At 57.8% G+C, this 27765-nt stretch overlaps 2 protein-coding genes across 8 annotated transcripts in view; one reads left to right on the forward strand and one right to left on the reverse strand.

The window, feature by feature from the left end:
• Positions 1-27765, forward strand: part of Fam65c (family with sequence similarity 65, member C) — a 67473-nt gene that overhangs the window by 21973 nt on the left and 17735 nt on the right. For 4 of the 6 annotated variants that reach the window (XM_013518355.1, XM_013518352.1, XM_013518353.1 and 1 more), the window contains exons 2-4: positions 15925-16043; positions 22932-23078; positions 25867-25945. In XM_013518355.1, the coding sequence (XP_013373809.1) occupies positions 15925-16043; positions 22932-23078; positions 25867-25945 (345 nt within the window). Of the gene's footprint in view, positions 1-2057; positions 2168-11357; positions 11659-15924; positions 16044-22931; positions 23079-25866; positions 25946-27765 lie in introns of those variants that run through there. The other 2 variants (XM_013518354.1, XM_013518356.1) reach the window with 2 other exon arrangements.
• Positions 4919-7177, reverse strand: LOC102025054 (proline-rich protein 36-like). 2 transcript variants are annotated; one of them, XM_013518357.1, is made up of 3 exons: positions 6681-7177; positions 5749-6111; positions 4919-5234 (listed from the first exon to the last, which is right to left on the reverse strand). In XM_013518357.1, exons 1-2 carry the CDS (start codon positions 7157-7159, stop codon positions 5994-5996), a joined length of 597 nt encoding a protein of 198 aa, XP_013373811.1. In that variant the 5' UTR covers positions 7160-7177; the 3' UTR covers positions 4919-5234; positions 5749-5993. The 2 variants fall into 2 exon arrangements, with proteins under 2 accessions (XP_013373811.1, XP_013373812.1); XM_013518358.1 differs by lacking the exon at positions 5749-6111.

A 27765-nucleotide genomic window follows, 5' to 3' on the forward strand; every position in this document is an offset into this window, starting at 1 on the left:
AGAAAAAAAAAAAAAAAAGAAAGAAAAAAGAAAGCAATGGAGACATAATTCATATGATACGCCATATGCCGTAAAAGTCACCCTTTTAAAGTATACAATTGTGTAACTATCATAACTATCCAATTCCAGAATATTTTCATCAGCCCCCAAAGAGAGCCCATACCCATTAGCAGGCACTTCAGTCTCCCCTGCCCCAGACCTGGAAACCACAAGTCTACTTTCTGTCTCTGTGGATCTGCCTTTTGCAGAGTTTCATATAAACGGAGCTGTGATCCGTGACCTTTTGCATCTGGCTCCACTGACCCAGCATGATGTTTTCAGGGTCCACCCATGTTGGAGCGCATGGCAGGGCTTCAGGGCCAAACATCCCATTGTGGGACTCACCCACCGTTTGCTGTCCATTCATCAGCGGCTGAACATTTATCGGGGCTTTCCTTGGATATTATGAATAATGCTGCTCAGACATCTGTGTGCAGGTTTTGTGGGATCACGTTTGCAGATCTCTTGGGCGTATCCCTAGGAGTGGGATTGCTGGGTGGGATCGCAATGCTATGTGGAGCTCGATGAGGATTTGCCAGGCTGTTTTCCAAAGGACTTGTACCATTTCACAACCTACCAGCACCAGCCAGGGCTCCGGTCCCTTCCCCTACTCCCCAGTGCTTGCTGTTGTCCATCCGATCGCAGCCGTGCAGGGTGTGTGATGCAGCAGCTCACCGCGGACTGGATTTACAAGCCCTGCAGCCGGGACTTTTCACTGGGACTGTGTGCAGGATGGATCAGACTCAGTGATCTCTCCCACAGCGGAGGATGAGAGGAGCAGTCAGGAGGCCCTGGGTGTGCATCCTGGAAGAGTCTGGGGGTGGGATGAGCCTCCGACAGACTTGGGGGACTGGAACCCCCAGGCCTGCGCTGACTCGGCTTCCTCCTGAGGTGGGGATCGGCTCAGCTTTGGAGTCCTTGGAGAACCTTGCCCCGCAGGGAAGCAAGTTCAAAGGCATCCTGGAGCAGGGGACAGCGCTGAGCCTATGCCTGTCCCCAAGGGGCAGTCAGGGTGCTGAGGCCTGGTCTTTACCCAGCTGCACCCGCTGGGAGTGCTAGGCACACGCCACCCTCCATTCCCAGGTGCAAGCCGTCTTCTCAGCGTCCTGAGTCCCTACTGGCCTGTGGCTCCTGGGAGGTCTGCCGGGCCCCCTACCCCTGTGCACGGGCAGTGCCCTGAAGACCCAGGGGCTTGGGAGTCAGGGGTGGTGAGCATCACGACCTTCACGCCCGAGTGTTTACCTCACGCTCTCAGGGCCACCTCCCGCTCCCCTGACCCCCAGGCATTTTATTTCCATCCTCACTTTACAGTGGAGGAGACCAAGGTTCTGACAGGAAAGGGATGCCATTCAGCCAGTGTCACGCAGCCCGTGAGTGGGACAGCCAGGAGGTGAGCCCGCCCCTGACCAGAGCCGCGCCTCTGACAGCCGGACCACAGAAGTGAGAAGGACACGCGGAGCCTACCTGGCATCGCGGCCTCCCAAACCCATAGCTTAGAACAGTGCCACAGGGCTGGGCTCAGCACTCTGTAGCCCAGAAGCCTTCAGGTGCCATGAGGCTGACACCAGGGGTGGCCAGGCTGGGGGTTCAGGGACAGACCTACTTCTGAGCTCATCCTCTTTGGCATAATTCAGTTCCCCATGGCAACAGGACCCATAGGCCCACCTCCTTGGAGCTTCTAGCTTCTAGGGGCCCCCCTTCCTGCCACGTGGCCCCTGAACACACGAAGCCAGTGATGAGCCCCGGGCCCCCTCCTACTAAATCCCTCTCTTCCTTCAACTGCCTCTGCCGGGCACAGCGGGCTGGGCACAGGGCTCCTCCCATGAGTCAGGTGAGGCACAGCTGCCTTGTGCCCTACAGAGAGATCTTGGAAGACCCAAAGTCATCGTGACAGGGAGAGGACTGCAGAGGAGGGGGGACGCTGGAGCCATCTTGCCGCCCTGCCTACCAGGGAAGGCCGTAGGCACTAACACCAGTGACAACAACAGTAACACCGGCATTTCCTTTCATTTGCTTAGAACTCCGTGGATTCAGACAGATTCTGCCCCTGCACCCCCGCTGGAGCCTGCTAGGGACTGAATGTGGATATGATGGTGACTGGGTCTTAAAGGTGGAGCCCATGAATGGGGTAAGCACCCTTAGAAAGAGACCCCCGAGCATTTGCTTGTCCTCTTCCTGCCGTGAGAGGCTGTGGTGGGACATCCCTGTCTGCAGCCCAGACTGGCCCCCTCTGGACCGGTCCCTGCTGGCCCCGATCTCGGACATCCAGCTTCCAGGACTGAGCAATGAAGGGGAGCTGTCTGGAAGCTGCCCAGCCTGCAATGCATTGTCAGAGCAGCTGGAACTGACAGGCAGGGCCTGGCGGCTGTGCTGTGAATCCAGTGCTTTTATCCCCGTGTCACCCCGCCCCAGGAGAGCGCGCCACGCTGGGGCTGGAGCCCGGGTTTTCCGGCCCCTCATCTGTTCCGGCTCTTGGTGCCTGCAGCACCCCCCAACACACACACACACACACACACACACACACACACTGGAAGCCTCAGACCTCGTTCAGGTTCTTGGAAGAGGGTGAGACATCTGCTTCCAGGCAGCGCAGCCCTAGGGAGCACCTCTCTGTGAACTTACCACCTCCACTGGGTCGTGGAGCATGCTTGGCTTTTGCTTGGCTTTTACAGGAATTGCTACTGGCCGAGGAAGCCCACCTCATTAAACAGAAGAGGCCTGGGGGTGCCAAGCAGGGCGGGGTGGGGGGTTGGCTGCAGCTGTGAGAGGCAGCCCAGACGAGGGGTCGCTTTCTCGAGGGGGCCGCCCGCATCAGCACCAAGATCCTGCGTCTGTGTGTGCCCCACATCTGGCAGGCCTCCTGCGGCTGCCCCCCTTGATGTTTAAGCCACTTCCCCTCCCCCCCAGGGTCCCCTCTCTTCTGGGCACCTTTGGGAGGATTTGTTAATTGTTGAAAACCTCCATTCTCTCAAAACCACTGTCCTTCTTCCCTTCCACTCATGTTGGGTGCTGTTCCAATCCTTCCGTGGCTCGGGAAGTGTTGCTGGGCCAGGGGAGAGTGGACTGGAGAGGTCCCATGGGCTGCTGGGGTGAGACCTCTGCTCACTTGAGCTGAGGGGTCCTGGAAGGCTCCTAGGGGGAGGCCCTGATGCCACAGGGTCTCTGAAGAATCTGGCCCAGAAATGGGCCAGGACCAGGAGCAGAGGAGCCCAAGATGGGCTGGCCCTGGACCCTCCAGGCAAGGCCCCCAGGCCAGGGTGAGCAGAGTCCAGCAGGGTCTGTCTGCCTGCCCTTTGACTTAGCGCGCTTCTTGGCAGCGGTGTCCCTTAGCCTGGCTCAGGCCTTGCTCCTCTCCCTGGTGTGGGACGGTGGGGCTCAGACGCATCCGTCAGAACAATAGCAGAGGGTGAGAACCAAATCCTCAGACGGAAAATGGAGGTCAGGCATGGTGGTGCATACGGTAATCTCAGTTGAAGCTGGAGGAGCACATGTGTGAGCCCAGCCTGAGAACGTGTCTCAAAAAAAAAAAAAAAAAAGGAAAAAAGAAAGACAGAAAGGAAAATGAAATGCCATTAAGTTGCAAGAAAGTCTACAGAATGTGAGACAGGAGGAGCCCAGGCAGAAAGTACTTGAAACTAAATTCCTGAATCCCCACCCGGAAGTTCCCACTGCCCAGTTTCCCAGGTTGCTCCGCCCCTCCCCCAAAGCCACCCCTCTCCAGCTGTCAATCACTCATCACCAGTCTGAGCATTTCTGGGTTTCCTTGCGTGGAACAGCCAGCATCTCCTCTCCCACTCTTCCAGACCACCTTCACTGCTTTGTCTATAAAAGAAAAACTTTCAACTGCCGGGATAAGCAAAATGCTTCCTATGGGTTATATGTTGACTTATGTCCCTCAGAAAGATATACTAAAGTCCCAACCCTTGGTACCTATGAATATGACCTTACTTGGAAGTAGGGTCTTGGTAGATATATTCAAGTTAGAATGGGGTCACTGAGTCGATCCTTATCCTATAAGATGGCATCCTGATAAAAAGAGGGGGTGCCTTTGAAGACAGGGACAATGCCTCATGACCGCAGAAGCAGAGACTGGTACAGTGCAGTTCTCAGGGGCAGACGCAGGGTGAACTAGATCCTTGGAGGGACCCCACCCTGCCAACCCCTTGATTTGGGACTTCTAACCCCCGGAACTGTGAGACAGTAAGTATCCATTGTCTAAGTCCCCTAGTTTGTGTTACTATGCTACAGTGGCTGAAAGAGACCAACACATTAGCCCAGGTCGCTAACCTCAGCCGTACAAAGCTGTAGGAAAAGCTATGCATTATACTCTTCAGTTTCTTTTAACCAGGAGGAAGGAGCAAGACTTCCAACTCTGGAGTAACTGTAGGCTCATCTCAGAGGGTTCCATTTTGTGGATGAGGAAACAGCCTCAAAGAAGCTACATAGCTTGTGCAAGGTCATGCAGCTAGAAAGAGGCAAAGACTGGACTTGAACTTGGGTTTGGGGACCCCCAAGGCTTATACTTACCACCCTCTGTGTGAGTCTGTGGCTTAAATCTCACAGCTGTTTGCAAACCGCCCCCAAATCCTAGTTCCCAAGTGTCACTTTTCTTTTCACATGAGCTCAAAATTTCGATCCCTGTCCTTATGGGAACTACCTGCCCTGGCCACATTTTCGTAACACGAGACTCTGGAAAGTACACCCTCTTTCCCTGGCGACTTTCATTACAAAACGGAGATGCGTTCCTACCCAAATCATCTCCCAGTAGAGCCGAGTAAAAATGTTTGGCAAAGAGGGGATTAATTGATAAACAGCTTGTAGTACACAAATCCTAGTGTCTGCCTGGAATGTTTTGCAACACTTTTTGGAAACGCTAGGATTATGATTCCAGAGCAAGCTGTTTATTTCAGGCTGTTAAGCCACATACGTGTCTCACATGCTTGGGAATCTGCTGACTTCACTCCGAGCATCAAGGATGGAGACCCTCTCCCCTCTTGGACGAGCCGGTGACGGGGCTGATAGAGCAGGGCTGCAGTACATGGGGAGACCAGCAGGGGTCTTCTAGTAGAGAAAGGGCGAAGGGCTGAAGACTGCTGGAGGTCAAGGCTTTGAGTCCTAGAAAATTAGTCTATTCCTCTGGGAGGAAATCCACTTGCCTTGGGTGTGTGTTAACCATCTGGCATAGCTGCTTAGCCCTGAGAATGGAAGAAGAGAAGATGTGAAAAAAGCCTGACTGCCCCCCGCCCCACACACACCTGCCCTTGTCGCAGGGAGGCACCTAGGCTGGGGCCCGCGTGCCAGGAACAGTCTCTCTGCAACAGGCACGAGGAGGAAAAGCAAACTGCACCTCTCACAGTGGAAAGAAAAACCAGAACAGCAGGCTGGCTTGGTTTCTCTTATAAACTGTTTACCTCGGGAGGACCAGATGGCTTGTCTCGGGTTGAACCCTTGACCAGTTAGTTCCCTGCTGTGAGCAGCCTCTGCCAGCAAAGAGACCCAGCTCCTCAGCCCCCGAGTCTGCGCTGGAGTCTCCAGGCCTCTAGGGAGGGGGGCTGTGGGGGCTCTGGAGCCTCAGGACACACAGCAGCCAGGACCGGGCGAGGCAAGCAGTGTCTGCAGCAGGAACAGGGGCGCCTGCCGTGGACGGCCTAGAACCGTGCGGCCCTGGACTCCCACCATCCCCCTGCGCCAGGGCCTCTCGCAGCTCACATGTTTTCGGGCCAGCGTCCCCTCCTGCTGCTCTGTTGTCCGCAGCTCGGGACGGTGCAGGACCGCAGGCTCGGGACACACTGCGCCCAGCTTCCCGCCACGGACGCAACTGGCTGTGACCTACTCTGAGTGGGACAGGGCTTTAACAGGCGTAAAATGTCACATTCTGAGTGTCAAAAATGTCCCTTAAGAATTTTTGGCCACTCAGGGCCTGGATGGCAAGAGGAAGAGGTCTTGCCTGGGTGTCACAGGCCTGCTGGGTGCTGTTGGAGGGTCACCCCGGCTTTCAGATGGGCAGAGGTGGGGTGGGCCAGACTCAGGATTCCTGAGAATCCCGGCAGACAAAGCATCTCTGACAGAGGCCTGTGTGGAGGAGAGGGGACAGATGCAGTCGGTGGGGAAGGCACGGGTCTCCCCAGGCCTCAGGCCCTATAGGTTGGGTTAGCACCTCATGGCACAGGTTGAAAAGGAAGGGCCAAGCTCTCAACGCAGGGTGGAAGGAGGGACAGATTTAGCCATGCGGGTGTCTGCAGCATCAGTCACGCAGGCAGCTCCACACACACCAAGAAAAATGAATGGAAGCCCGGTGTGGCGGTGCAGGCCTGTCATCCCAGCACTCAGGAGGCCGAGGCAGGAGCATTGTCATGAGTTCAAGGCCAGCCTGGGCTACATAGCCAGGCCCTGTCTCAAAAAAAAAAAAAAATTGGAGAGGTCATGGAGGGGCCGGGAGAAAAAGGGTCGTCACCCACATTCCCAAAGGGCTCCCAGGTCAGCGAGCGGCAGGGAGACAGGTGGGTGAAGGCCTGTGACGAGGAGAGTCCAGACCCCGGGCCAGGCGCTTATTCTTACAGGAAGAAGCGAAACGCCAGCAGTGACAGCAGTCAGCAAGGGAGGCGGGGAGCGGCCAGCCCCTGCCCCCGGGACGGCAGTACCTGAGCTGCTGGGCTCTGGGGCAGCTGTGCCTGGGGCTCAGCGGCTCGGAGGCATCAGGCTGGGTGTGAGCAGGCCTGGCCATCGAGGGGATGGGCCCCTGGGGCTGCAGATGCCACACTGTGGTGGCGGGAGTGGCACAAAGGCACAGAGGTGGCTCCTGTTCGGGGCTCTGGGCTCCTTCCTTCCCAAGCCCCGCTCCAGCCCGCGTCGGAGCCCCTGGGGCCGCTGCAGCCGACACACAGCCGAGAGGGTCAAGTGGGATAACGAGGGTCAAGCTCGAGGTCTGGCCGAGGCTCCCAGCTGGGCCCACTGCCAGTTGCTCTGGGAGCTGGGGTGAGGCACAAAGCCAGGGCAAGGCGCAGAAAGGGGCAAACAGGGGCGAGAAGGTAGCTGGAGGGGCAGCAGGCCCTGGACACAGCCAGGGCCAGGCAGGGCTGCAGGTGGCTGGCTGTCGTGGCACCTGCACCCTGCCCTCCATGGGCCCTTCCTCCGCAGAGAGGTAGTCTTTGGCTTTTGTTTTGTTTTGTGGCACTGGGGTTTGAACCCAGGGCCTTCATGCTGAGCCGCATCCCCAGCCTTTCCTATTTTTTAATTTTGAGACAAGGTCTCACCAAGTTGTTACTTGCAATCTTCCTGCCTCAGCCTCCCAGAGTGCTGGGACTACAGATGTGTACCATCATGCCTAGGAGAAGACTATGTAGTAATTTTGGTATATAGACCAATATATTAATATTATACAATAAAGTTTTGTTTTGTTGTTTGTTTGCTTGAGACAGGGTCTAACAGTGCCGCCAGACCAGGGAGTCCTCTCGGTCCCTGCTGCCCTTAGCACAGTGCTTCTCATAGGGTGCGTGTGTGTGTGTGTGTGTGTGTGTGTGTGTGTGTGTGTGTGTGTGTTGTGTGTCCCTAAGGGACAAATCTGGAGACATTCCTGATTGTCACAGGTAGGGGCCATGCTGCATACTTGGGCAGCTCCAGAGCAAGGCAGGCTCAGCCCTGAGCACCAGCCCTGCCAAAGTGGAGCCCCTCCTATAACTTTATATTAGTGTCCCGGACTCCAGGCTCCCAGGCCCCCGGGGAAGTGGGTCAGGTGCGTACAGGCCCGGAGGCAATCATCTGAAGCTGAACTGTTGAAAGTACGATGTGGCCACTTGCTAGTTCAAGTCACTTTCTCTCTGTGAGCCTCAGTTTCCCCATCTGTTAAATGGGGGAGGCAACAGCACCCTCCTCAGGGGGTGCTGTGGGGCATGAGTGAGATGCCACCCGTCCAGCACTCAGCCCAGTGTCTGGGACATGGAAGGGGACACTCAGAGGGCCCAGGGCCCAGGCTCAGGCCAGACCTTCTTTGTCCAGGGCTGATGAGTGAGTTCCCAGGACAAGCCGGGCACAGCAGGTCCTGCAGGGCGTCAGCTGTCACAGGCCTTGGTGCTGTTTCAGTTTTGGGCAATAGGGGGCACTTGGACAGAAGCCATGGGCCACCTCTTCCTTCCTCCCACAACCGCAGTGTCAGGAGGGTCTCTCTGATTCCACCGGGCTCCACGGCACTCTCCTCATCTCCCTTCCACTGCTCCCCTCAGCCCTGCTGTCCCGTAGCTGAAGCCGGGGTGGGGCTCAGAAGCCCCCTCGTGTCTCCCAAGGCTCCGCTTTCACCCTCCACCCCCAGCTCCTCTGTGCTCCATCCCCCTCCCCGTCCACACCCAGGCTGGTCTTCAGGGTGGCCCCTGGGTAACCCTGGGATGGTGGGTGGGAGTGGGCCAGTGTTGAGGGGGCAGCGATGGGGCAGGTGAGTGAAGAGGCCCCGGATGTTGCACGGAAAGCCGTGAGTGATCTTCACCTTGCAGAATCCCAGCAGCATTAGCAGGGATGGGGATGATATTTATAAGGGAAACTTTTTTTTTTTGGTGCCGGGAATCAGACTCAGGACCTTGCACTTGCCAGGCAGGCACTTGTGCCACTGAGCTAGATCCCCCGCCCCCGGGAAACATTTTTTTAAGAGGAAATTTCTCTTCTAACCCTAGCTCATCCTGAAAGGCAATGCTCTCTACAGCAAAGTATACCTGAGGCCCCTGGGAGCCTTAGTTACTGTGCAGCTGAGGACAACTTAATCAACTTCTCTGTTGTCTTCAAGTTAACATTTCTTTTTTGATTATGAAGGAACATATGTCCATTGTAGTCTCCCTCCACCCCTCTCTTCCTCTCCTTCCTTCTTCCCTCCCTCCCTCCCCTCCTCTATCCCTTTCTCCCTTCCTTTCTTCCTCCCTCTTACAGTACTGGAGATTGAATCCAGAGCCCTCACACTAAACTACACCCACAATCCTTTTCTACAAAGTTATTTTTAAGGCAGGTTCTTGCTAAGTTGCCCTGGTGTGACTCAAACTTGCAATCCTCCTGCCTCATTCTTCCGAGCACCGGGATTCCAGCTGTGACACCCAGCGAGAGCACCTGCCTGCCCATGAGCGTGACCGGCACTTGCTATTCACGGGTCTTAGGGTCACAGGTCAGGCCCAGCTTCAAGCAGGGCACAAACCCTCCCGGACCATCTGCCCCAGCCAAGGGCCCTCAGAGCCGCCTGGCTGTCCTGGGTCAGTGGGCCTGGAGGGGTGACGGGGGCTCCCAAGAAGTGGCTTGTTCTTCTCTTAAGTGAGATGCCAGGGCCACCTGCCCACCAGCTCTCTGTCTTGGAGGCCACTGGCTTCTGCAGAGGCCACCTTGGTGCGCTTGCTAGCTCCAGGATTCTTCCAGGTGGTTCCAAGGTGACAGGTCTGGCAGCAAGGCCGAGGACTGAGCACCGGGAGGGCAGGGTCTCCCTGCTCGGCTCTAACCCAGGTCCTTTATTTAAAAACACTCATTTATATCTCTCGGAAGACAGCTCGCCCTAAGTGGAGGCTACCTTAACATTAACAAAACAGCCTGATTACATTCAGGCTCTGCCCTCTGGCTGCCCAAGGCTGGCTCTGCTCCGCCCCCGGAGCTAGTGCTGGGCGGGGTGGGGGTGGGGAGGTAGAAAGCACTACTCAAGGCTGTGGGTTCATCGCAAGCACAAGCAAAGGGGGGACAAAGTAGAAGAAAGAGGCCCAAAGGGACTCGGCAGAGCCACTTTCCCACCAGCATGCTCACATGGTCTGGAACCAGTCCTCTCTTGGCCTGGAACACGCAGGGCCCCTGAGCTCCAGCCCAGCTGTCCCATTTTGCAGACAGGAAAGTAGAAGCTTGGAGGGGAAGGAGCTTGTGTCAGATGCACAGCTCTCCCAGCATGAGACTTCCTATGCAGGGGCAGGTCCCCTCCTCCAAGCTGGAACTGAGGGGAGGACCCGAGTGGACAAGGACTGGAGCTGTCTCTGCAGGACTGCTGCACCAGGCCCTGCCCGGCTGGGGTCCTAGGAGGGGCCGTCCAGGGGCGTAGCTTATGGGCAGGTGCAACTGGGTGGGTGTCCAGGGGCAGGGGCAGAGGCCAAGCTCCAGCTCCAGCAGGCTGCTTGCAGGGCGTCTGTGCTGGCCCTGGGGACACAGAACTTGGTCAAATTGGCAGAGCCGCCCAGGGGACCAGGGCTCAGAGCTGAGGACCCGCACGCAGCGGGCATTCAGGCCTTGTTCATGCGGACATGGCTTCTGGGCCAGGTGGGCGGCAGGCCTGCTGAGCAGGCAGATGAGCTCAGCGGGCACCATTACCAAACCCAGAGGGCCCTGGGCACCAGCTGGCCTCTTAATGCAGCTTAAACACACCCGCCATGGGACCAGGGCCTGGGGCCAAGCTTAGCACTCAGGGAACCCTGCTACTCCCGCTGCTCCGGCCAGGCAAATGCAGTTCCTCAGGGGACCCAACTTTCCACTCCGGGCCTTTGCACTCGCCGTTCCCCCTCCCTGGCACATGTGTCCATCCCCGCTTCCTAGTTTAGTTTGTAAGCGAGTGGTCCCTTCCCTCAGGGGTCATCTGAAGTCTTCCCTCCTCTGGGGCTGAGCCAGGGGTCCCTTCTCTGCTCCCACAGGCCTCGGCTGCCTCCCATCCAGCACAACCCCATCACCTCTGACTGCCACCATGTCTCCTGCAGGACTAGTTCACAGCTGTGTGCCCGACGCCTGCTTTCAGTAGGCGCTCAGAACCTGCAAGCCCCTTAGTCGCTCATTTATTCAGTCAATCACTTGTGGAGCCTCGGCCCACAGCTGTGAACAGGACCTGACGAGCCACTGCCCCTGCAGCTGGGTGCTCACAAGGGGCACAGCTATCCTCAGAAGTGAACGCAGGACATCTGGTTACTCTCTGAGGACACAACACAGGGTGCGCTCTGCAGGCTGGAGTCTGGGTTCTCCCGCCCTTCCCTTCACCTTGGTGGGCTCCAGGGGAGTCCTGGGAGCAGGTGGGCTTGGTCCTGTCGCCGCTGGTGAAACAAGAGGTTGGGCTGCGGGCTCCCTCGGGTCCCCGGTGCAGGCAGTCTGGTTCCAGAGCAGCCTGCCCAGTTCCATACTTATAAATGCACGTTCCTCGTCTGGGGCTATTTTGCCATTTCCTTTCATTCTAAACCTAAGATGCTATTTTGGAAACTCCTATAAGCAAACGAACCCCTGGCTGGCATTTGAGGGGAGAAAAAAGAGCCTTAAGTGAGGGAGTCAGGCATAAAAGCCACCCAGCCCCAAAAGCCCACAACGCTAAATTTAGAAGCCTCACCTCTAAATGAGGTGAAATTGCAGGTTCCTCCGGCTGGCGGCAGCGGCGGACACGCAGGGCAGCTGTGGCCAGCAGTGAGCAGGACAGATTTGGGGGTGGGAGCGGGGAGGGCCCTGCTTCCCGCAGCCACGCCTTGGGGGCAGAGGCCCAGGGCAGCGCCCAGTGTCTGCGAGCAGCTGCCCGTGTGAGGAGGCCCTGCCGCCGGCCTGCCGGGCCTCCACAGTGCCGGTCTGAGTGTGGGCTCCCGGGTGCCAGGTCAGAGAGAGGCGGCGCGGGACACAGGGGCACAAGAGGCAGCCTGTCTGCCACCAAAGGTTTGAGAACTGCGTGACCGCTGTGCCTCCCTCCTTGGGGCAGGGGCCCTGGGGGTCTCTGGCTCAGCCCCGATGCCCTGCTGAGCACTGGCCGCCAGGGCTCCTGATGTTCCTCACCACGACGCCGGCCCCTGCCAGGCCCTCCCTAGACGTGCGCGCAACCCAGCAGCTAACGGGTCCATGGCAACCAGGGCAGGCGAGGTAGGTGTGGGAGGGGAGGGGGTCTTCAGGGCACCTTCTGGGCAGCTTCCCTTTCTGAGGCTGGTGCCCCTGCTAGGCTGTGCTTGAACATGAGGGGGATCATGGCCACTGAGGTTCTTGAGGGCCCCACTCTGCCCGCCATCCCATCCCATTCCGTCCCCACAAGAAACCCAGCCGGGGGGATTGTCACCTAGTTACACAGGACCAGCCCACCAGGGCCGGCTAGGAGGGGGTGCTGGCAGCTGCTTCTTCCCGCTCCCTACAGGGTGCTCACACCCGGACGCCTCTGTGCTGGGCCCTTTTCCTCCCTGTCTGGGTCTGGCTCCCAGGCAGAGTAAGTCCGCAGCACCATCGGGGAGGCAAGCACAGCCTAGTATGAGTTGCCAGGCTTTGCAGCCCCATGTACCCAGGTTCAAATCCCAGCTCCGGGGCTGGGGAGTTAGCTCAGCGGCAAAGCGCTTGCCTGGCAAGCGCAAGGTCGTGAGTTCGATTCCTGGTACCGGAAGAAAAGATAAAGACAAAAAACCGAACAAACAAACAAAAAAATCCCAGCTCCATTTCCTGCCTGAGTGATATGATTGTGAAGGAGCCATCCTCCCACCCCAGGTCTTAATTGCTTTATCTGCAAAATGGAGATATATAATGGTACTTGCCTCACGTTGTGTTGGGAGATTCAGTGATACTGGTTTGTTTTTGTTTTTTTTTTGTCTTTTTTTGTTGTTGTTGTTTTTCCAGTAGCGGGAATCGAACTCACAACCTTGCACTTGCCAGGCAGGGGCTGTGCCGCTGAGCTAAATCTCCAACCCCTTGGTGATACTGTTTAAAGCCCTTAAAGCAGGTAGAAGGGTGCTGGCTCCCAGAAGAGGGTGGGCATTCGAAGCAGGGCTAAGTGTCAGTAGCAGCTGCTTCTGTAATAAAGTTTTATTGGGACACAGACATGCCCACTCATTTGCGTATCATCTGTGGCTACTTTTGCTCTGAAAGGGTAGAACTGAGAACAGTGGTTGTGACAAAAAAAAACCATACATCCTGCAAAGCCAGAACCCTTTATCACCTGGTCTTTTACAGGAAACTTTGTCTGCCCTGCCTCAGGCCTAGTGCTTAGTGATGGTAATTATTGTCACCTTCCGGCTCTGGGTAGCTTTCCTTCCTGGCCCCAGGTTCCCCAGGATAGGCACTAAAGAACACCCCTGGCTCCTATTTAGCGGAAAGAGAACTCACACTGCTGGCCAGGTCCTCCGTACCTACAGGGAATCAGGACCTGTGGATCAGAGAGGACGCCCGAGGCAGGGAAGTATCCAGCAAGACTCTGAGGGCGGTGACTTCTGGAGGGGATGGCCGATGTCTTAGTTACTTTTCTCGTTGCTGAGACAAAATATCTGGCACCCAAAATTAAGGGAGAAAAGTTTTATTTCAGCTCACAGTTTGTAGGGGTTTCAGTCCATAATTGGCTGGCTCCAAGGCAGGGCGGCATAATAAAGTAGCATCACAGAGGAGAAACAGTTCGTGGCAGGCAGAAGACAGCAAAAGCAAGCCACAAGCCTTTTTCTGTCCCCTATATCTTATCCAGGCTATCAGCCCTTAGGGCAGGTAGCACTCACACCCTTAATCCTAGCGCCCTTAATCCTAGCAGTGTACAATGAATCAATCCTAGCGTCACATACTCTAGATCCAGCCACCTCTGAGAAGCCCCACCTGTGACTGCATGAGGCTTTGGGGGGACATCAAGACACAAGCCAGAACAGCCGGGAAGCCAATCCCATGGGCAGCTCAGCTGCTGTTTGAGGTCTAGGCACCTGGCGTTGGGCTACACAGCGCCTGGGCTCTGCTCTCCGCCCTCCTCTAGCGCTAAGCAGGACGTGAGCAGGAGCACCTGGCTTAGCTGTTAAGGCCCTGGGGGAGGGGGCTGCTATGTCCTCTTTCTCCTGAAGTGGAATGACCGTAGATGGTGGTGGCTCCTTCTCATCTTGCCCATCCGCCTGGTGTGCACGGGGCCTGACGGCAGCTATGGGCTGGCGAGGTTCACCACCAGCCGAGCACCAGCGCCCATGGGAGCCTCTGCCCCTGTCCAGTGTGGTGCAGACCTTCCCTTGGGGCTGGTGTTCAGCTTCCAATGCGATGTCCACTGGCTCATAACATTTCTAGAAATTTCAAAGTTGGCTCCGGTGAGGAGGCACAAGCCAGCACCGGCGGGGGCTTCCCCGGGCGGGGTGTGGGGCTGGAGCCCAGGCATGCAGGAGTCCCAGAGCCAGGTGAGACCATAGACAGCAGCCAGTGCTGAACTCGCCACGAGACACACCTGGGTTCTAAACCCGGCTCTGCCGCCTCCCTGCAGGGTCTGTGGGCTGATTTTGTGGCATCTCTGAGCCTCAGTTTCCTCATCTATCCAGTTAGGGGGATCAGTGGCTCCTGTTCCCTAAGGGGCTTTAGTAAGGTAAGTTGAATTGGCATTCAGCATGGGGTCACTGCTCACTTAATAATGAACAGTGGAGAAATGATGCTTCCATCGTGAGCCTGCCTCAGTTTCCCCATCTGTTCATGGGATTTGCAGTGGCCCCTAGCTCCAGGGTGGCCACCCAGCAGGTGCTCAGTGAATGGTCCCCACCTTCTTCCATCGGGGGAGAAGTTGCTCCCCTAACTCCCCTGCCTTGGCTGCCTTACCTGATTCCCCTCGCTCACCTGCTCACCTCTAGGGGTCTCCATCCACCAGGTGCGCCGCCAGCGAGTCCTTCCTGGGTGTCCCTTGCACTGTGGGCTCTCGGTACACCGTGTCCTCTGTCCCCCTGTAAAGGAGGTACTTTCTAAATTCCCATTTCACAGTTGTGATCACTGAGGCCTGGAGCCCAGCCAGGGGCGTGGTAGGGCTTGAACTCAGGTCTGGTTTCTTTGTTTCTGACGCTTCCCTGTGGGCTGCTTATGGGGACTCTGGGGCAAGGGGAAAGGGGAGGCAAAGGCTTCTGGGGGCACACAGATTACTGGAGGTGCTGAACGTGAGCTCTGAGCCCTGGCAGTGGCTGATAACAGGGTGCAGGACTGACAGCTGGGTGGAGGTGACCATTGCCCGCCAGGTCTGACGCTGGAGGCTGTGCGGGTGCAGGCTCGAATGTGTGTGCAGGAGGCCTGCTGCGGTGGCGCTGTCTGTACGTTGGTCTGCGTAGCAGGGTCCCTAGAACCTTTTGGTGGACAGCTCCCTGGCCGAGGAGGATGAAACTGGAGCACCCGAGATTTAGGTTAGATATGAGGAAGAACTTTCCGACTGCTCATGCTGGAAGATGCTGGTCAGAAGGGCTATGTTCCGAAGGGATGTGGGGCATTTCTTTCCAACCTGGAGATGGTTTGGAAAACGGAGAAGACAGCCAGGGTCCCGGGCTGGCCTCACTGCAGCCTGGGTCGGAGACAGGACGAGGGATTTGGGGCAATGGCAGCCCTTTACGTGAGGAGTCTGTGACCTGGGCTTTATCACCCCCTGCTCGAAACCCTCCCACGGCTCCCAGCTGCCCTTGCCCAGCTGCACGGCCAAAGCCCTCCCCGGGGCTCCGAGGCTGCTCAGGACCTGTGTTCTTCCAGCCTCTTGGCCCCACAACTCCTTTTTGTTTCCGCATCATCATCCTTCTGCACCCCACCCCCGCCTGTGACCCTGCGGCGCCTGCTGCCTCACCCCGCCTTTGTCCCCACCCCGCTCAGCCTTCCCAGCTCTGGTCACCTCCGTGGTTGGGTCAGGAGCCAGGGCCACGGCACGTGGCTGCAGATCCTGGGCCACAATGGTCCTTGGTGTGTCTGTGGAGGTGAGGGCTGGGCCTCACTGTGCAGCCCCATGACTCCTGCGGAGGGGCAGCACTGCTTGGGCAGGAGGAGCCTGCACGCAGAGTGCAACGACCAGGGTTCGAATCCTGAGCTCCCCAGCCTCGGGGAGACTCGGTTTCTCCCCTGGGAGCCTGAGACAGTACCAGCTGCCCTCCGAGGTGGGGCTGGGGTGAGGCCCAGAGGGGACAGCGGAAGCATCTGTCTCACAGTCCACACTCGGGAGGGGGCCATGCCTGCTGACCATCTGTCCTTTCCTTGCAGGTGACGGCCATGTCGGTGAGGGTGCGGTTCCTGTCCCCTCGGGACGCCGGGGCTGTGGGGGCCGTGGGCCGCAGCGCCTCCTTCGCGGGCTTCAGCAGCACACAGAGCTGGAGGATTGCGTAAGTCCCCCCCCCAACCTGGGGTCGGGGCTAATTGGAAAGATGGGAAGGACAGGGCCCACCCGTGACAGACACAGAGACGGACGGACAGACATACTCATGGCTGGAAGAAACCTATAATTTCCTTGAGATCCAGGCAGATATCATTTCAAATGCTCTGAAGTCGATCTAGCTGAAGTATCAGGCTCATGTGGCAAAACAGGCTCAGAGAGGTGAGTCAATTAGCCCAAGGTCACACAGTGAAACCGCTCCAGAGCTGGAACTCAGTGTCCTTGGGGCGAGGTTAGGAAGGAATGCTCTTCCTGTTTGGTAGCCTAGGAAATGGGGCCAGCTATCCTGGCTCTGCGACCTGGGGCAAGTTCTGAGCCTTGGCTTCCTCATCTGAAAAATGGGAGTCATGTCTTTCCTCATGTGTTGTCATGAAGGTACAATTCGGTGACTCCTGGCAAGACAATGGCACACGCTGGTGCTGGAGGGTTCTGGTAGGGAGGTGTGGTCCCCACGGGGGGGACAGGCCAGGAGCTCATGAGAGGTGCTGGCCAGGCTGGGCTACCGCACAGACTTGGGGAGAGAATCCCTGGGGAAGGTGGCCGTTTCCTCCTGGGGGGCCACTTTCTAGCATCATGAGGGCCCCAAACCTCCACCTGTCTAAGTGGGTGGGTGACAGTGGGGTTCCCAGTCACAGCAGGGTGCAGAACCTGGCTGGTTAGTGAGTGATCAGCTGTGTCCCCCATGCCACAGCCCTACTTGGAACGCCAGTGTCCCCTACTACTCAGGATGCAGCCCCTGCCCTCAGGGCCAAGGCCCTGCGATCAGCCCGGCCAGCGCCTCCCTGCTCCTGCAGTCAGACACCGATCTCCTCTGCGGGTCTTACCCGGAGCACCGGTCCCTCCTGCTTCTGCTGCTGCTTCTCCCCAGGGCATGGTGTCACTCACCCCCCATGAGGGGCTCTGAGCCCCGGCAGGCCAGGGCCCCACCCACATTCCCCAGCCCCGGGTTCAATGGCCACACAGTGGACCCTCCCTAGGGGACCCAGTCCCGTGGTTCCCCTCTACTCACTCACCTTGCATGTGCTGCCCCATACCAGCTGTGCTCGGGTGCTTGGGGGACAGGCGCACCTCCACCTGGCTGGAATTCTGGTGTCTCAGCTGGGAGCACCCTGAGGAGTCCCTTGGTCCTCAGCAGACATATATGGAGACCTATGCTGAGCCAGGCTGTGGGCACAGCACCCTCCTGGGGGTGGTAGCAACCAAGCTGATGATAACCAAGGCAGATTTGGCCATGGTAAGGGCTCTGCAGGGCCAGGAGAGGGTGGGGGGAGGAGAGCCAGCCTTCCCGCAGGGCTGGGACAGGGACACAGAAGAACGGAGGAAGTGGACCCTGAGCACGTGGGGCTGGGGAGGCCTTGCAGGCGGACAGGACAGCAGGTGCCGAGGTCTTGGGGCAAATGAGCTTTGAGGGGGAGGAAGCAGCCAGCGGGTGGGACCCTGGTCGGAGAAGGAGAGGGACCCGCGGGGCCTGGTGGCTGTAGAGAATTGAAACATATTCTCAGTAGGGGGATTAAGCAGACTTCAGAGGGGTTGAGATTCAGCCAGAGACCCAGGGGATGAGTACCCGGTGCCCAGGAGTGCAGGCTGTGGGCAGGACGTGTGCGGGCCCCATGGGGACAGCACACAGTCAGCGTCGCAGAAGTGCTGCTGCGAAGGCTGCAGATATATCGGCCAGGGTCCTGCTGCCCCTCAGCTGCCTCTTCCTGGAATTCCTGGTGTCCCCACGCTGGTGTCCCCACCCGGGCTGGAGGACCAGCTGTGCAGGCCACCTGGCCCAGGGACTTGGCCCCGCAGGGGAGCTCTTCCCATAAAGTACGCCATGCCCCTGGCACTCTGGGTGGGGAGAGGCCAGAGGTGGTCCAGTTCCTGACACTCAGGCTCAGGGGTCACCAGCCCATGTCAGTCATGTCCATTTTTTTTGTTGTTTTGTATTTTTCCGGTACCGGGAACCAAACTTACGACCTTGCGCTTGCCAGGCAGGCGCTGTGCCGCTGAGCTAAATCCCCAGCCCCAGCCATGTCCATGTTGAGGGAAGATGGCCCTGATGGCTGTCGATGTCCTGGACCTCACCGTCTCCCCTAAGGGAGCTGAAGGCTGGGTCCAGTTAGCCCAGGTCTCCTGGGGCCTCAGCCTCTGTTGTCCTCCTGCCCAGGGGTGAGAAAGGAGGTACCAGGGAGAAAGAGCATCTATTTTCACTTCCTGTCTCCATCTTGCTCCCCAGGGCTAAATCCCTGGCGCTCCCCGCTGGGCTCCAGCTGGATGGCCTGGCTTGGAGTTCAGGCCTCACCTTCTGGCCTTATTTCCCAGGTAACCCAAACAGGCCAAAACAGCCAGGCTGTCCAGGCACTCCGCTCTGGGGCGGGTCAGGAAACTGACCTCTGGCAGGAGAACAAGGCTGTTTATAGATACCAAAGTTTGAGGCCTCTGTTGTCCTAATCCTCCCTACCCCCACTTTGACATAGACAGCTTTTCAGTCCACAGAGAATTCTCTTGGAAGTAATCTCATGGCAGAATTTTATACTAAGTTGTGAATGGTTGCTACAATAAGACCATTTCTGATTTTTCAGGCACTATGGGTGGTAGCGGTGGGGGTCAGACTCGGATATGGTCCCATTCTTCCTCAGCTGACATAGCTGCCCTTAACCTCTGCCTTGCCTTGCCCCTTCCCAAGATGTTGGGCAGATTCCTGCTGAGCCAGGAGCCCCTGTGACAGCCTCACCTCCCTGGCAGTGCCTCCCCTGGGTCTCCCGGGACACACAGGTGTGAAAATTCAGTATGCACACTCCGAGCTCGGGGCCCTGACGGCCCCCAGGAGTCAGACCTTGCTTGGGAGGAAATGGCCCCTTGTGCGATCTGTCCTCTGCTCTGACCCCGGAGTCTCTCAGCGCGGCCCTGTGAGGGCTGGGGCTGGGTGGATGCTGCATCGGGCTCCCCAGCTGGTCCAGCCGCAGCCAGTGCCAAGGCTGGCGACAGCAGTGCAGGCAGAGGGCGGCTCTGTGGCCACACGTGAGCACCGGGGCAGGAGTTGTCTGGCGTGCCGGGGGCTGTTTAATATTTACTGAGTTCTCTCGGAGCTGGGCCAGTGACACATCCACCCCTGGAGGCTGCTCCAGGCCGACTGTGGTGACATCCGGGTCTGACTCGCAGCCTGATTTCACCATCTGGAGGCTGCGCGCGCATCACCGGCCGGCCGGGCCTGCCCTGGGACTCCAGACAGGGCGCTGGGCTCCGAGCTCACAGGTAGATGGGAAGGGCGCCGGGCCCAGGGTGCAGGACCCCGGGAGCTGGCCGCTGAGTAGCCCCTGCCGTCCCTGTCCGGAGCCCCCAGAGCCCACTCGCTTGCACCTGGAGATGGCGACCTTGTGGAGGGCGCGATCCAAGAGGTGGGTGATGGGGCCCAGGAGGGAGGGGGCCCTCGGGCCTTGGAAAACGTTACTTGTCATGGGCTCTGCGGATGCCAGCAGCTGTGGTGAATAGTGACTGGGCAGTAACAGGGCATCAGGCTTCGCGCCCCGAGCTCCAGGCGCAGCACGCGGCTCCCCTGCTCCCTGTCTGGGGGACTTCCCTGTCCCCCCTCTTTAACTTCGTTACCTCCTGTTCCACCTCAGTTTTCTCCTTGGCTCTCGGTACCACCTGACAAGACTAACTCAATACATGTGTGGCACTTCTTTGCGGGGCATTGTTTGAAGTCCTTTGTATTTTCTTAGACCAGGTGACTCTCATAGCAACCCTTGCTCTGGTTCCCATTTACAGATTAGAAAACCGAAGCACAGAGAGGTTGGATAACTGACCTAAGGTCACACAGCCTGTTTGTGGGAGAGCAGGACGCAGACCTCAGTGTTGGGCTCCAGAGCCTGCGCTTGTTGCCCCTTCCCTTGGTCTCCCCAGCTGGCCGTCCGCTCATGGGGCAGGTGATGTGTCTGCTTTGCTCCCTGCTCTGCCCCTAGCCCCTAGGGTGCTGGCTGTGTATCACAGCTGCTTAGCAACTGTGTTCAGTAAACGGCTATCTCACGACGGCTCCTTGGGGCAGGTGCTCTTCTATTCTCCCTCACGGATGGGGAAACTGAGGCTAGGGTGAGGCTCAGGGTCCAGCACCCACATCCCTAAGCAGCAGGCAGTACAGCTCCCAGCAGGAAGGCCCTGGGTCCCGGGTACGTGAGTTTGTGACGCATGTGTGCAGCTGTGGTGGGAACCACGGGCTTGGCTCGAGGGCCATCTGGCTCAGCAGGGGACACGGGGACAGCCCTGAGCAGAGTAAACAGTGGCGTCATGTCTATGCACGGAATGTGCAGCATCTGGCCCAGCCGGAAATACAGCCTGGCCTCCCCATGAGCCTTCTGGGGACCTGGCAGGGCGGCGGCCTGATGGCTCCTCTCTCAGGGCTGACGAAGGAGCTGGGGCTGGGGCCGGGGCGCTGGCCTGCTGTCCCCTGCCTGGCTCTCCAGACAGCAGTCCTCAGCTGTTCCTACGGACTGAACCCCAAGGGCGGGACCACGGGAGAAGGCGCGGCCGAGGGCCTGTTGGACGCACGTGTCCCAAGCCCTTGAGAGTCTCGAAGCGCAGCCGGGAGGACTCCAGCGCGGCCTCTTTGTTGGGAGGCTACCGGCCTGGGGAAACCCTCAGCCCCTCAAGGGGTGTTAGGGGACTGGGAGGACTGATGCCTCTGGGAACCAGGTAGAAATGCAAAATCTCAGGCTCTCCCTTCAGGCCAGCTGGATCCACACTCTGGGTGGAGGTGGGGCCCCCAGTCTGAGCCGAACAAGTCCTCCAGGTGTTCCTGGTGCCCCGAGAGAACCCTGGCCGGGTCCCTTGGGTCCCCGCTGAGGAAGTGCCTGGGTTTGGGTTTGGGTTCCAGCTCTGCCACCTACAAGCTTCTTGACACTGGACTGAGGCTCGCCTTGTGGCAGGTGGTGTTTCCCTTTCAGTGAGGCTGGTATTAACTTAGCACCTACTACTTCCCAGGCTGTGAGCAAGGGGAAAGAAACAGTTGCATGTGATGGTTAATATAATAGCTAACCAGGGGCCGTGCTGCACACCTGTACTCTCAGTTACTCGAGAGGCCGAGACAGGAGGATTGCAAGTTTGAGCCCAGCCTGGGCAACTTAGCAAGATCCTGTCTTAAAATAAAAAAAGGGCTGGGGAGGTAGTTCAGTGGTATAGCGCTCACCTAGCATGTGTGAGGCCTTGGCTTCCATTCCCAGCACTGCAAACCAAACCAAACCAAACAAACAAATGCCTTAAAAAACAATGCATTGGCTAACATTCATAAAGCACCTACTAAGTGCCCCCTTTGTACCAATGCAGAACCTGGCATCTCATAGCATTTGTAGCACCACTCTCGGGTGTATAGTCTGTCCTTCCCCCATTCTACAGATGACAAAGCTGAACCTTAGGTAGTGTCAAGGTGAAGCTGCTTTAGTGAAAGAACGCCCAAATGCAGATGCCTGAATAAGAATTGTCACTCTGCTCTTGGCCTAGCTGTGCAGGACCAGGGAGTGGCTGAGGCAGGGTGGCGCTCAACCCCCCGAGGCTGCTGTAGCCCCCACCCCGCCATGTTCAGCCGTGTTGTGGGGACCTGGGCCGTGCTTGCAGCCAGCTTCCGGCACCTGTAGAAAGGAGGACCTGGGGCAAAGGCCGGGCAGCTCCCCTTTAGGAACTGGCCCCAAAGTGAGTACTACAAGTCATTTCCATGCACATCTGTTCATGAGGACGCAGCCTGGCAGCCACTGGACAAGGCTGGCTGGGACCCAAATCCATGCACAACTTGGACCCGAAGATCCAACCAGGATTCTCTGTGCATGGCGTCTGAGGGTTTCTTCAGAGCTGTGGGGAGCAAAGTCTGCCAGCCAGCCTGGTCCGCCAGCCTCCTGCAGGAGCTATAGGACCCTAGGCAGAGGCCGAGGTGCCACTGAAACCTGATGCCATACTGCTGTGGTCAGTCCTGAGATGCTGGTATGTCTCCCATGGGCTGTCACTACTGGAAGGTATTAATTCCTAGGATCATGCAGTCCATGCTCCTAGCTCCAACTGGTTGAAGCTGAAAAGAGAGCCAACTGGGTCATAGATTTGCAAAGTCCAAAGGCAGGTCCACCTTCAGGAATAGCTGGATCCAGGAACTCCTTGTTATGTGCTCATGTATGCGTGTGGTCTGACTCCATCTGCTTCTTTTGGTGTTGGATCTATTTTCCCTACATGGTGGCAAGAGGAGTATGTTCCTCAAGTTAGCAACGCCAGCAGAAAGAATCCCTCTCCTCCTCGGACTCCTGAACCAAATCTCTGGCCAGTTATTGACCAGACTTCTGCCCCATGCCTTGCCTGGGCTGGGGTGGTGGAATTTATTGGCTAAACCATCCCTGGGAATTGTGTTTGCTCCGGGACACCCGTGTTTACCAGTGTGGATGGAAATGTGTGCAAGCATGGTCACAGGACAGGCACCTTCTCCCCTGAGAGTATAAGAGGCAGAGCTGGGGCTGCCCCGAGGGAAATCCTGGCACTGTTGACAGAGGGCACTGCTGGGGCAGAGTAGTGGCCACCCCTGCACAGACACGGGCTGCGACTTGGCCCACCCCACCACACCGATCCTGCGGCTGACTGACTGCGTCCTCACTGTGAGTTCATTTCAGGTTGCAGGTTTTCATGATTCATCCCGTAATTCTCAAATGCAGGCCTCTCATTTTACAGATGAGGAAACTGAGGCTCAGAGAGTCTCAAGTTTCCCAGGAAAGCTGGAGGTGAAGGGGCTGGGACCCAGCCAGGTTTCCTGACTCCCAAAGTGCCTGCCCCAGGGCGGGGTCATCCTGAGCCACGCCCTGACCTCCCTCCTCGTCCCTTCTCGCAGGAAGTTGACCAGTAAGAACTCTGTGAGGTCGAGATCACCTGCAAAGTACTCTAAGGCCTATGGCACGCTGCGCAAGGCGCCCACCAGCCTGGAGCCCAAGCCCCAGCAGGTGAAGAAGATCTTCGAAGCCCTAAAGTGTGGCCTCAAGTAAGTGCAGCCTGGGTCCCCCTTGGCGCCCCCTGCCTCTTCAGGGAGCGCAGCAGGTCTGTCCGTGAGAGGCGCACAGGGCTTCAGGCGGCTTAGGCCCTGGTGCAGCCTAAGGAGTCCGGGCTCTGCCTGCAAAGGAGAGATCTGGGCAGAGGCCAGATTGGGGAGGTCAGTCATAAATATTTATTTATTGAGGTGCAGGGTACAGGAGGTAACAGAACAGACAAAACTGTCCTTGTGGCGCTGACTCCAGTGGGGACAGACACACCATAAACAACGCAGAGGTAAACGCAGGCATGTGGGGTGGTGCACGGGACACAGAGGGCCAGGAATCCGGGCGGGGAGGTGCGGGAGGGTTTTAAGGGAGGCCGGGCCGCACTAAGGTGACATGTGGGCAAAGAAGAGGAAGCAAGCCATGCAGGTAACGGAAGCGAGCCATGCAGGTAATGGGGGAACATTCCAGATCACAGCAGGCAGAGAGCAAAGGCCTGAGGGAAGGAGCCGAGGCAGAGGGCGGCGGCTGCAGAGCGGGGGTTGGGGACCATGGTGAGGCCTCCAGTGTTCAGCCTGGAAGAAATGGGAGCCATGGAGGGTTCTGTGCGGAGGCAGGATATGATCTGACTTCGGCTTTAGTAAGACCTCCAGAAAGAAGCAGAGTTGGTTAAACATTTACACAGTTTAGGGTAAATAGTTTTCAAACGATACTTTTTTTTTTTTTTTTTCTGGTTCTGGGGATTGAATCCAGGGCCCCATATGTACACTGCAAGTGTTCTACCACTGAGTTATGTTCTTGGCCCTTTTTATTTTTATTTTGAGACAAGATTTGTTTAATTGCCCAGGCTGGGCTTGAATTTGCAATCCCCCTGCGTTCGCCCCCCAGGTAGCTGGGCTGCCACCACACCTGATGTACATTCTTTTGTAATTAAAAATATATATAACATGAAGCAAGAAAGTTAAAATGGCGAGGAGGGAATTTTTTTTTTTTCCTTTGAGAAAGGGTCTCACTATATACCGGTAGTTCAGGCTGGCCTTGAGTTCATTATGTAGCCCAGGCTGGCCTAGAACTTGCAGCAACCCTCTTGCCTCAGCCTCCCAAGTGCTGGGATTATAGGCATGTACCACAACACAGGGCAGCATGGGGGGGATGTTTTGCACCCTGTCTTCATGACCAAATGGGCTCACCTGCTGGGAAGCCAAGCAGACCCCAAGTTCTGGAGGTAGAAGTGGGGTGACCCAGGGACAGCCAAGAGGGCACAACTGGCCTATTAGGGTGGCAACAGGGCCAGGTCCTCCTCACCCCGGGGGATCTGTCCCCGAAGCCTCCCTTCCCCTCCTACAGGGAGAGGGACAGAGCTCCTCAGGCAGGCAGATGGTGTCACCCTCGGCTCGTGCCACCTCCACCCCAACATGGCAACGCCGCGGTGGCTCCAGCCACCCCCAGCTGCCCCATGTCAAAGGTCCCCAGACTGTCACATTTCCTGTCTCCTCGCAGACTGGCTCTCCGCTGTGTCCCACCCCGCTGTCAGGTCCTGTGAAGGGAAAGTCAGCTGGCCCTGAGGAAGGACAGGGGCTTGGCCATGTGTCACTCCTCAGGGACACCTGCGCACCGTGTCCTTGGCAGAAGCAGGCACTCAGGCCACAGCCTCTCCTCCTCCCGCTGCTCTCACAGCCCCTTCGCTCCCACCTCTCTGTCCCCTCTTCTTTTTGTTTCTCCCAAGCTCCCCCAGCCCCGGGAGAGCTTTTAGGGTCCTTTGTGACCCTGGGCCCCCGACTTGCCTTTCTGGATCCATTTCCTGTTCCCATATGGTCCAGCAGGGGGCGCCCCAGAGCACGCTGCCACCCTTCCGTGTACCCCATGCCCAGGTTCCTGCTGAGCAGCACCTCCCCGCTCCGGCAGCACAGGGCCCCCCACTGCTCTAGCTGGCGCGCAGCATTTGCCGGACCAGATCCTGCTTCTCCTCCCCGGGACATCCGCTCCTGCCCCACACCCTGAGTGCCCTGCGTCTCCCACTCACTTGTCACAGCATTAACAGTGCCAGCAGCTGTGACCGCTGGTGTTCTGCATGTCTGGGCCTTGACTCCTGGCCTCCGGGGGCCTGGCGCCCCACACCAGGGCGGCCCTTGCCCTCCTTTCCCAGACACACTGCCCTCAGCCTGCACCGGCGGGAGCCTGGGTGTGTGGGGAGGCGGGGAGTCTGTCCCCGAGGGGCCCATGTCCCTGGACAGCATCTGGGCTCCCCTAAGGACCACCTGCCGAGACCTGGCTGGGCCGTGGCCACCCCCTTGGTCCCGGGGAGCCTGATTCTGCACGGGCCGGCAGAAGCTGCCCCTTCCTCATTTGAGGAGGGTGCGTGACCTTCCTGGGGCGACCCAGCAAATCCACACTGGAGCAGATGGGCCCCCACCCTACTCCTGTGTCCGGACCCGTGTCCCACCCACAGCCTCCCCTGTGCTTGCAGTGTGATTTCTAGGCCTCTCCAGGGTCCTCAGCCGCTGCGTCCAGGCAGAAGGGTCGCAGCCGGGGAATAGGCACAAGACGGTGACACTGGGGCCCTGGAGGACACGGCATGGCTTCAGGCCTGTGTTCAGCTTCCCTGCTGCCATGTGGCCCCGACTGGGTTACTTGCTGCCCCTGGGTGTCAGTTCGCCTGTCCTTAAAATACGCATTTAACCACGGAGCAGGGATACCCGAGAGCCCTCGGCCAGGTCCGGGGATGCAATCGGCGGGCAGCTTTCTTCTCCTTTTTTGCTCTTTTCCACTGAAAAGTCTTCTTGGTCTCCATTGCAGGGAGTATCTGTGTCTGCAGCAGGCCGAGCTGGACTTCCTGTCAGGACGCCACACAGACACCCGCAGGAATTCCAGGCTGGTGAGAACCCTCCCTGCCCCAGGCATCCAGACTCAGAGGCTCAGGGAGGGCCCTGGGTTTTGAGGTGAAGGAGTGTCACATTGGCCCTGACTGGCAGAATAGTGCAAGCGGGCGCCAGAGTGCATGGTAGCAGGGCCACTTGGCCTCTTCCTCTTGGTTCTAGAAGAACCTGAGGCAGGCGGCTGAATGGAGCTGCCTGTGTTCTAGGTTTTAGACAGTCCTATTTTTTTTTTTTTTTTGGTCTTGCTATACAGTTCAGGCTGGCCTTGAAATCACTGTATAGCCCAGACTGGCCTCAAACTCACAGTGATCCTCCTGCCTCAGCCTCCTGAGTGCTGGTGGCCCATGCCTGCCTTAGATGGTCTTATTTTGTAGAGTTTTGCAGTCAGGTGCCCTGAGGTCAGAGAGGCTTATGTTGCCTGGGAGGGGGAGCCGCTTCTCCAGGGTGTCACGGTGGCCCCCGACACTGCCCTTGTGGGAGCCTGCACGTCTTCTCCGACACTCAGAGCCCTGCCGGTTTCCCCAGCATTAGAGCTGTATCTTCGAGACTGGTCTCCACCCCCACCCCACAGTCTAGCGCGAGGCTCACTCACTCTAGGCTTTGTTGCCTTCTCACCAGAGCCAGGCTTAACAGCAAAACAAAACAAAGCAACGCAAACAAACATAACAAAAAATAGCCCAGAGAACTGGCTTCCGAGACAACAAATGATTTCTTAGTATCACCCATGGGACCTTTGGGAACTACTGTACTGGTCCTACAACATTGCTCACTGTCTGGGACACGCAAATTCCAGCTGGGTATCCTGTATCGTACCCCGTGATGCAATCAGAGTCCCCGAGTGGGCCTGTGCCTCTCCAGCAGCAGGATCCCTCTTCCCTGGCTGCGCGGCTCCTCCCAGCCTCCTCTCCTGCTCCGCCTGCCACCTCGTGCAAAACCCCACCTGTCCTTGCGAAAGTTGGAAACAAAGGACCCTGGCCCGCTGCTGAGGGCCCTTCCTCCCCCGGAGCCGAGGGGCACTGCGGGGGCGGGGGGAGCCGTGTGCCAGGGGCTGGAAGCCGGGAAGGGGCAGGGACGCTTCCTGACTCTGCCCTGGCTCTGGGGGAGAAGGCCCTGGTCAGCAGGGCGGGTGGGGCCCGGCTGGAGCCCATCCCTGTGCCAGCCACGCAAGGCAGGCGAGGCCCAGCCAGCTCCGTGCGCCTCGCCCTCAATGGGTGGCTGGGCAGTGGCCAGTGCAGAGGGCGGGGAAGCGCTGCTGAGAGACCCTGCCGGTCCTGGCGCCCCGCCTCCCCACCAGCGCATGGCTCCCACACCAGGAGCCATGGTCATGCTCATTCACTGGGGCCCAGAAGTAAGCGCATAAACACGCATGTGCTTTAGCTGCTCCCGTGGCACACTGAGGTCAGGGACGTGTGACTGTCCAAGGGCCACCCCGTGGAAAGGCTGCCAGGCATCCTGCTGCCTTAGCGGCAGCTGTCTGAATTTCACCACTATGTTGGTCTCTGAGAAGCTCGTGCAGAAGCTTCTTTTCTAAATCATGGGCTCTTTGTTTTTTTTGGTTTTTTGGTTTTTTTTTGAGACAGTGTCTCACTGTGTAGTTCAGCCTGGCCTTAACTCACCATGTAGTCCAGGCTGGCCTTGAACTCACAGCAATCCTCCTGCCTCAGCCTCCTGACTGCTGGGGTTACAGGCATGGGCCACCACGCCCTGTTCTATTTATTTCTTAAGTACAGTTTTAATGTCATGATCTCTAACTGCATCCATGAGAAAACAGCCTTCTGGAGGCTTAGTTCTTTTGCTTTAGATTGACACTTCCTCCATC

The sequence above is a fragment of the Chinchilla lanigera genome, unplaced genomic scaffold, assembly GCF_000276665.1.
Source record: "Chinchilla lanigera isolate Chin_1 unplaced genomic scaffold, ChiLan1.0 scaffold00044, whole genome shotgun sequence".
Taxonomy (NCBI): Eukaryota; Metazoa; Chordata; class Mammalia; order Rodentia; family Chinchillidae; genus Chinchilla; species Chinchilla lanigera.